This window comes from Hibiscus syriacus, unplaced genomic scaffold (assembly GCF_006381635.1).
Source record: "Hibiscus syriacus cultivar Baekdansim isolate YM2019G1 unplaced genomic scaffold, ASM638163v2 tig00111840_pilon, whole genome shotgun sequence".
NCBI lineage: Eukaryota > Viridiplantae > Streptophyta > Magnoliopsida > Malvales > Malvaceae > Hibiscus > Hibiscus syriacus.
The window spans coordinates 110,284-119,876 of NW_024063195.1; the positions used below are offsets into that span (position 1 = coordinate 110,284).

The window sequence follows — 9,593 nt, forward strand, 5'->3', positions numbered from 1 at the left end:
AATATATCAAATTAAATTTAATGGTAAACTATACCATTGACCACTCAATTATGTAGCTTTCTACTTTTATCACAAATCTTTTAATTTTGTCAATCAAACCTCTTAACTATTTACTTGTTGTCAAACAAGCCACTTACTGTTAACAATTGACTGAAATGTTGACATGACGGTTAACGAAATTGAAACAATTATACATTTAGTCCTCAATCTTTATACACTCAATTTATTCTACATTTAATAAATTTATTAAATTAAATTAAAATTAGGATCAAATTAATAAAATTTATAAAGATTGACAACTAAATGTAGAATTATGTCAATTTCGTTAACTGTCACGTCAATATTTCTATCAACTGTTAATGGTAAGTGACTTGATTGACAATAATTGAATAATTAAATGGTCTGATTGATAAAATTAAAAGATTGATGATAAAAATAAAATGACTACATATTTAACTGGTCAATATCATAGTTTACTCTAAATTTAAATTATAAAATAAGCCTATCAACCTAAATAAATTAATATTCTCCGACTCAATACTCACTCTTCTTCATACATTTATTTTTCTATCTCAACCCTAAGCTCAAAAACAAAAGGAAAACCATGTGATAGTGGATGGCTTTGACTCTTGCGTCAAGTCATGGCTGAAGACTTGGGCAATTGACGGCACAAATAATGCCCGTAAACCATATCCTTGCATTCTGGAAAAAAGAGAACAGAGGGAAAAGTAAATGGAGGCATGTTGTTTGATATGTTTGAAACGCAGTTTCACGATTTGTTTTGCTGCCGTCTCCTTTCTTGTCGTGCTAGTTTCTTCTTCTTCTGTTCGTTCTAATTCTCTTCCCCTCGGAATCCACCCGTTAGGTATTCCAATTTCCAAACCCCTTTTCATCATTTTTGTTACTATTAATATTACTGATTTAATCGAATTTGTTGATAAATGAATAGATGCCAAGAATTTTGCTGCGGAGGTTATCAAGTGTAAGGATGGGTCCAAATGGTTTACCAGAGATCGTCTCAACGACAACTTCTGTGATTGCCTTGACGGCACCGACGAGCCCGGTATTCTCTTCTCCTGCCAAATCCATTCCTTTTACTGTTTTAATTTGCACAAATGTATTATTGTCTTTGCACTATAATTGGTATTTTTATGATTTTTTAATCTGTAGCAGGGAACTAGGGGCCTTAAATGGGTCGAGTTAAGTTTGAGTATTGTTGAGTTCGACTTAAAAAGTGTAAAATTGAGCTCGATTCGACTAAAAAAATTCATGAGCTTAAAATTGTTGAATTAAACATGAACTCGAAATAAAAGATTGAAGCTCGACTCAATTCAAAAGCTCGTGAGCTTTAAATTTTCAGCTCGACTCAAAATAAAAAATTGAAGCTCGACTCGAGTTCAAAAAAACTTAAACTCGAAATATTCTCAGACTTAGCTTGATTGAAGCTCAAACTCGAGCTCGAACCTGAACTTTAAGTACATGAAATTCCTATATTGTAATTTTTAAAAAAAGAACAATATATAATCTTTAATATTATTAAAAATTTATTTAAAAATCTAAAAAATTAATAATTATATTTTTGAGTTGCTCACGAGCTTTTCGAGCCGGGTATTAAGTAGCACGATTTGACTCCTTAATAATTTGAGTCGAGCTTGAGTCGAGTCCATTCGTATTGAGCGTGGAGCGGACTTTGATTGAGTCAATCTCTAGTAGCTCACAATTTATCTCGTCTCAAACACAACCCTACTGGGAACACAACCACAATATAGAATTCTACTTGTCATTATAGGGGATGAACTTTAAAATTTTAGAGAGCAAAAACAAATTATCAATAGAAATTATAAAGAAGATACTATATAAATTATATGAGAATTTGAAATTTTCGAGGGGAGTTGTTTGCCTTGCCAGTCGCTCGGTCCATCTTGCCTGTCAAAGTGTCAATGTCATTTGCTTGCATTGAATTAATATCTTGATTATGTGCTGCCAAGTACATTGTTGATTAATTCTTTCAAGATTAGGAATGCCTTTTTCCATTTTTGCTATTTTTTTTTCTGACTTGTAGAGTCTCTTGGCTGCCTTATTGGTTTGTGCAGGGACTTCAGCTTGCGCAGCAGGCAAATTTTATTGTAGGAATGCAGGAAGTATACCTCGATTCATTTTTTCTTCTCGAGTTAATGATCGCTTTTGTGGTGAGTTTTATTCCAACTTGTTTTTGTTAACCTTTGTTTATGATCTTTGTTTATGTAAACATGGATTGATTATTCAAGCTCTTTATTCCTTTCCAAACTCTTGATCTTCTAATGAGGTGGTTTTGCATCTTTAGATTTTAAGTGTTGTACTGAATTCCTTGATCGTGAGCCTAATGTATATCAACCTTGGCAAGGTTTTATGTTATTATTATTATTATTTTTTTGTTAAATATATATCATCTTTCAGATTGCTGTGATGGAAGCGATGAACATGATGGGGGCATCATGTGTCCCAATACATGCATTATGGGTGGTAATGTGGAGTACAAAACTGAAAATTATATTTCTACAACTACTCATACGGGTGCTACTAAAACGAAGGAAATGAAGAGTGGGATCAATTTAGAAGATTTGATCCAGACATTTGCAGGTATTGAATATGATTTGGTCATGATGTGTTCCAATTTCATGCATCAACTCTTCAATCCCACCCCTATGCATACTTGGTGGGGTTAACGATCCCTACTTCCTCACAACCATTACCCCTTTGGTACTGAAACTATAACAAAAATAGTCAAGTTGGTACTTGAAGTTTTAATTGCTTGCAATGAACTGTTTAACTTTAATTTTGTTAAACAAATGGAAAAGGGGATTCAAAGGAAAGGTACTGAGAGATGAGTGGGGAGAATCTGCTGGTTTTGGTAGATTGGTATTGATTTGTCTCTATTCTAGTAGATTGATGATGAATAAACAACCAAGCATATATACATATGCCTAAAATAGTGGAAAACAACCAAGAAGATGACTGCAGTGTGTATCATTCTTATGACTAATGAAGTTAGTGAGATTTATCATTTGCTTAATGTAATACCAAATGTGCGATCAATGCAGTATATGACACACATTAAGAATGGGTTATTATGACAGTGAATTCCTCCTTTCCCTACATGCATCTTAGGGTGGACAATTCTTATCTAGACCGTATTTTGATGGTGAGAATTAAGAAGAGTCCAACCAGAAAATTTTCAAGGTTTAGACACTTTCATCATGTTATTATGTTTTTGTTGGATTCGTAAATGTCATTCATGGTGTATGAATTGCTTTCCTCATTTGAAATGACAAAAAATGTGGGTTGGTGAATGTAGGTTTGAAGATTATAACAGTGGCGGAAGTGGCTGTTGGTGGGTTTCTGGTTGTTAAATGGATATCTTATAAGCGTGTCAAGTCTAGGAGAAGACATCACAGATGAAGGAATCTGCCATTAGCTTTGGGGTATATCCTTGTCTTATACTTCCACTTGTTTCATGGGTAAACCACATGGGTAGCCAAAATGGAATAAATATGATAGTTAAGGTACTAAACATGTAGTTTACTTTTTTTTTTCATACGGTAGAAGGCATGCATGTTGAGGAAGATGTCTGTTTCTGGCGTTGGTGCATTAAATTGCATTAACTTTTGCTAGTTGAGAACCTTACAACAGAGATTGCTATTAGTGCCCCAATTGATTTTTGGAAACTGTTTTTAGAAAATATAATTCATTTTATGTAAATTATTTTCTAGAAAAGCAATTATAGTGTATCAAACGCTTAAATTTACTACAAACTGTCAAATATTACTCATGATGTAACACTAAATGCTAGTTTTTTGACAAATTGAAAAACTTATCACTCAATAGTTATCCTTTTGTACAGTATGAGAGAATTGCAGTCAGGCAATCTCCATTGCAAGAAATGGATTATTTCCCCTTTCTAAGCTATGGTAATATCATTTGTTTTCCTTGAAAAAATGAATTAAAATGGCATTTCAAAGTTCCGGCAGATATGTAGTGAAGTTTAGAAAGAAAAAAAAGTGGTTGGACCCCAGGTGAATAGTTAGTCACTATCCATGAGATCAGCAACTGTAATTTTCCCACAATTGCTGCTGTCTAGTGCATCAAATTGGTTGCAGATCTGCAAAATGTCTTTCTCTGAAATTTTCCCCATCTCCTTGAGCTTGTATATTACAAATTCAGATTTACTGCCACAAATACACATCTATAATTCTTTGAGAGGGACTAAAAAGGTCATTTGCTCAATCACTAAATATAGCAAGTTAAAAGGCCTGGATATACTGCTACTGATGATTCATATTTGATATATGGATATAATTAATAATATTATTTTAAAAAATATTATTTAATATACCATTAATAGAAATAATAGTTTTATAAAATCATTGTCTTTTCAAAGACAAGTGTATCAAATAATAATCTTATTTTAAATATACCATAAATTTAAAAAAAGTAAAGGTAACGGGTCTCATGATTATAAGGTGTTTTGTCAAGTCTTTTGACTATTGAAAGTTATAAAATGGTCCTTTGACTATAGGACGTTGTTTTGTGAAATTCCTTGACTATTAAAATTTACAAAATGATCACTCGACTATTCATATGTATATGTTCTAAACTTGTCATTTTCCATTAAAAAATTGGCAGCTGTTTGAGCTGAACGTTAACACGATGACTGAGATATGATAGTCATTTGAGATTATGAAATCAGATTTATCATATCTTAGTCAATAAGTTAACGTCCAACTTAGACGGTCGTCAAATTTTTAACATAAAACGATGAGTTTGGAATATATAAATAGTAATGTGACAATTTTGTAACTTTTAATAGTCAGAGACTCAACAAAGTAATACTTTATAGTTGAGGATCATTTTATAACTTTTAATAGTCAAGGGACTCAACAAAGGAGTATCTTATAGTCGGGGAACCATTTGTGTACTTTACCCAAAAATTAATTATATCCTATGTTATTGGTAATCTCACTCAAGTCTAAGTAACATGTACGAAAATTTGCTAAACAAAATACCTGATGGATCCATCGTTGTCGAGGTCCGCAGCAACCAAATCTCCGAGCGTCATCTTCTTCTGAAGAACCCATTTCAAAATTATCCGATTTCGCTTCTCAATCCTCAGCTCCGTCAAGTAAAGACATGCCCTCGCAACAGCCAACGTACTCACCAGCAACCATACAACAGCGAAACACCTGCCCGTCAACGTCTCGAAGGCGCAATCACCGTAACCCACTGTCGTCACCGACGTAACAGCCAGATATAAACTATTAACCCAATCCAAGTTTTCCATAAAATGGGCGGCCACCGTGCCGATGGCAATGCACCCAATCACCACTCCCAACGCCACGCTCACTTTCATCCGTATCCTCATTCTTCCTTTGGCTTTATCGATCATGTAGGTTTGAACCATCGTGTTGAATCGATTCTCATCCACCGTGCTCAAAAGAACCGATTCCTGTCGATCGCAGATGTAAGTAACCAATCCGTTGAGCAATATATCGATGAACCCGAAGCCGATTAGTATAAAGAAACAGGTGAAAAGCTTGGTGAAAGTTGTGTCGGGGACGATATCTCCATACCCGATCGTGCATAGTGTGACCACAATGAAGTACAAGGCATCTACGGGCTTGAAGGTTTCGGTGTCTTTGAAACCCTCGCTGGTTAAAAACATTAGAATGCCGGTTAGTATGTATATGATGAGCCATATGAAGGCCTGGCGGACGATGAAGGGAGCCGACGATTTTGAGGCAGGTGTTCCGTCTTCCGGGGAGCCTCCGAAAGCTTCCCGGACGTCGGTGAAAAGCGAAGGAGCCGAATGCGAGCGACGGGGGAGTCTCGGCTTCTTGTTTTTCAAATTGGCGACTAGGTTTACGTAGGATGAAGAGGAGGGTGGTGGGATTATAGGGATGATGGCGTCGGTGGTGATGAGATGGGTGGATCGGGGTAGTAATGGTTGATCCATTGGGGTTGAGTTCGTGTGACATTAAGAGAGAATGGAGGTTTAGGGTTTGAGATGCAGCAGTGTTAATGGTGACTGATTTGAATGAAAATGAGGAGTCAAAGTGGAGAGAACAGTTTGGATTAGTTGGTGGTTCATCTAACAGTCATATGGGCGCGAAACCAACCACTCAAAGCCTCAAATTTCACATCAAATATTCCCATTACTTGCCTCCACTGGACTGCTCGCTGATGTAGCAGTGTAACGATCCATCACAATATTTTAGTTTTTATGATCACTACGATACAACATAACATATATTATAATTATTTTTATAAAATAAATCATACCGTAATGTTTATATCATCTAAAATTATGATCACAATCATAATTTAATATTATGTGTTGATGACTTTTACCATTAATAAATTTACCATTAATAAAGAAATATACATGGATGGATCTTAGAGGATGGACCACATCATCGTCTCAATAAATTTTAATTTTTTTTTACAACTTTAGTATCATTTTGTACTTTTTATTGATAATTTATTTTATTTCTTAAAATTTTACACATTTTTCTCGTAATATAAATTTTTATGTTTTGTTGTGGACAAAAAGGAGGTGTCATATAAGATTTGGAAATTTTAATCTTTTTCATAATTTAAGTATTTTTCTTTTACTTTTAAGATTAACTACATAACTGATTACTTTCGTTTATATTTTGTTCATTTCTTCTCATTGATTTTAAAAAATATAATTTTTGGTCACATTCACTTTAATTTAACTAAGATGTGGTTATTGAGGGTTGACTAGCGTTAGATTAAATTGATTGCTGACGTGGATAGTGAATAAATAAAATTACAAAGGATAAACTATACAAATTGTTACTAATTTTTGAATAATTTTTTTGGTTGAAGTTTTAAAAGTAACAAATTAATCATTGAAATATCATAACCTTTCTAATTCCAATTTTCCCCCAAACATCACACTGCCTCCATGTTTTATACGGTCAATCCTACCTCTTGATGATGGGATTTGCATCTCTTGAAGTTCCTTTTTTGTTTGTTCACAGTGCCTCTGTAAACAAACATGAAGATACACCACATCTCTTGTACTCTGTTCTCACCCATTGATTAACATTTCTTTGTTTATAGAGGAATCTGAAAAGCATTTGATCATTGCGGTTGCTGACAAATCCGGAGCGAAATCGGGTCATCGGGTCGAAATGTGGAGAACACTACGGAAGGTAAGTTCGAAGAAGAAAAACCTGTTGAAAAGTCAATGCATTAGAAACATTTAGGTGGCTTTGCACATGCATTTTCGGTGGCATTGAAATTATACAACTTGAAAATATTTTTTTTGTAATGGTATAATCATTTTTAGTCATTGTAATTTAGGGTATTTATAAATTAGTCCTTAAGCTTCAACTATAAATACCCTAGCTCATTTAGCTTCAAAACCATCCCAAAGCATTCTAGCTTTCTTCCAATACTAGAGAGAATTTAGAGATTTTCTTGAGAGTTGTTTTCTCCTTTTTTTATCAAGAGAGAATTATCATTGTTTTCTCCTTGGTAGATCGAGAGAAGTTATAATTCCTATTTTCTCATAGTAAAATTCTTCTACCGTCGCCCGTGGTTTTTACCCTATATTATTTAGGGGTTTTCCACGTAAATTTTGTGTCTCTTTTATCTTCATTTTTATTTTCTCAAATTATCAGTTGTGATTTTTCTCTATCCGATAGCTGTCTTCCGCAATAATTGGTATCAGAGCCAGATTTGAGTGTGTAATATATGCTTATTGTCTTTGTGGTTGCCATTAAAAGGTGGATCCTGCAACATAAGAAAGTAAGAAGATATTACTCATTCTTTGTAGGTTCAAGAGAACTATTCACAATAGTGAAATAGTGTGAGCTATCTAGAAGCTATGACAACAAAATTTGATATTGAAAAGTTCAATGGGAGAAATTTTTCATTGTGAAAATTGAAGATGAAGGCCATCCTGAGGAAAGACGGTTGTCTAGCAGCTATCAGCGAAAGGCTGATAGATTTCACAAACGACAACAAATGGATCGAAATGGACGGGAATGCTATGACAAACTTTCATTTAGCATTAGCAGATGAAGTATTGTCAAGCATCGAAGAGAAGAAGGCAAATAGTAATGTCATCAGTCTAGTCTTCGATGACGTTGCAGCTGCTGTTCTACAAGAAGAAAATCGACGCAAGAACAAGGAAGACAAACAAGTAAATCTGCAACAAGCAGAAGCGTTGACAATGATGAGAGGGAGGTCAACAAAACGTGGCCAAAGCATCAGTCACAAACAAGGTAGATCGAAGTCGAGGAGCAAGAAGAATTTAAAGTGCTACAACTGTGGAAAGAAGGGTCACTTGAAGAAGGATTGTTGGAGTCTAAATAAAAACTCCAATCCACAAGGTAATACCGCAAACACTTCAGATGATGGAGATGCTCTATGCTGTGAAGTGTCAACCACCGTGGAAGGCAGAAAAAGATTTACAGATATATGACTCGTTGATTCGGGAGCGACATATCACATGACCTTAAGAAGAGAATGGTTCTATCATTATGAACCTATCTCAGGAGGATCTGTGTATAGTTGCAATGATCATGCCTTAGAGATCGTTGGCGAGAGAACCATCAAATTGAATATGTATGATGAACAATTAAAGTTGTTCGAGATGTGCGACACGTGAAAGGCCTGAAGAAAAATTTATTATCCTACGGATTGTTGGATAATAATGCAAGCAAGATTGAAAAACAGAAAGGAATCATGAAGGTGTTCCGTGGAGCTCTTGTGTGTTGAAAGGTGAAAAGATAGCAACAAACTTGTATATGCTGAAGGGAGAGACTTTGCTAGAAGTAGAAGCCTCTGTTGCCTCATGTAGTTCAGATTCTGCAATGTTATGGCATCAGAAACTTGGACACACGTCAGAACAAGGAATGAAAGTCCTTGTGGAGCAAAACCTACTTCGAGGCTTAACAAAGGTAACACTTCCTTTGTGTGAGCATTGCATAACAAGTAAGCAACACCAATTGAAATTCAACAAATCAAATTCTAGAGGCAAAAATGTTCTAGAATTGGTTCACTTTGACGTATGGCAAGCACCAGTTACATCCCTAGGCGGAGCAAAATACTTTGTCTCATTTATTGATGACTACTCCAGGAGATGTTGGGTGTACCCTATTAAGAAGAAGTCAGATGTGTTTTCAACTTTCAAAAACTTTAAAGCGCGGGTGGAACTTGATTATGGAAATAAGATCAAGTGTTTCAGAACATATAATGGAGGAGAATACACAAGCGAATAATTTGATGACTTTTGCAGGAAAGAAGGCATCAAAAGACAGTTCACAGTGGCAAACACTCCTCAATAAAATGGAGTGGCAGAGTGGATGAACAGAACCTTATTAGAAAGAACAAGAGCAATGTTGAGGGATGCATGCCTAGAAAAATCATTATGGGCAGAAGCAATCAATACCGCCTGTTATTTGGTGAATCGAGCTCCATCAACTACAATAGAGCTGGAGACACCAATGGAGATGTGGACTGGTAAACCAGCTAATTATTCAAACCTCCATGTATTTGGAAGTATTGTGTACGTGATGTACAAC

At 35.1% G+C, this 9,593-nt stretch overlaps 2 protein-coding genes across 3 annotated transcripts; one reads left to right on the forward strand and one right to left on the reverse strand.

Moving 5' to 3' along the window:
- Window positions 1-546: 546 nt before the first annotated feature.
- Window positions 547-9,320, forward strand: LOC120171955 (glucosidase 2 subunit beta-like). The gene is made up of 6 exons (XM_039179548.1): window positions 547-865; window positions 950-1,063; window positions 2,094-2,189; window positions 2,437-2,619; window positions 3,335-3,497; window positions 9,308-9,320. Exons 1-5 carry the CDS (start codon window positions 733-735, stop codon window positions 3,436-3,438), a joined length of 630 nt encoding a protein of 209 aa, XP_039035479.1. The 5' UTR covers window positions 547-732; the 3' UTR covers window positions 3,439-3,497; window positions 9,308-9,320.
- On the reverse strand, window positions 4,056-6,014 carry LOC120171954 (two pore potassium channel c-like). 2 transcript variants are annotated; one of them, XM_039179546.1, is made up of 2 exons: window positions 5,043-6,014; window positions 4,056-4,205 (listed from the first exon to the last, which is right to left on the reverse strand). In XM_039179546.1, exons 1-2 carry the CDS (start codon window positions 5,987-5,989, stop codon window positions 4,061-4,063), a joined length of 1,092 nt encoding a protein of 363 aa, XP_039035477.1. In that variant the 5' UTR covers window positions 5,990-6,014; the 3' UTR covers window positions 4,056-4,060. The 2 variants fall into 2 exon arrangements, with proteins under 2 accessions (XP_039035477.1, XP_039035478.1); XM_039179547.1 differs by having other exon boundaries at window positions 4,066-4,222.
- Window positions 9,321-9,593: the final 273 nt, after the last annotated feature.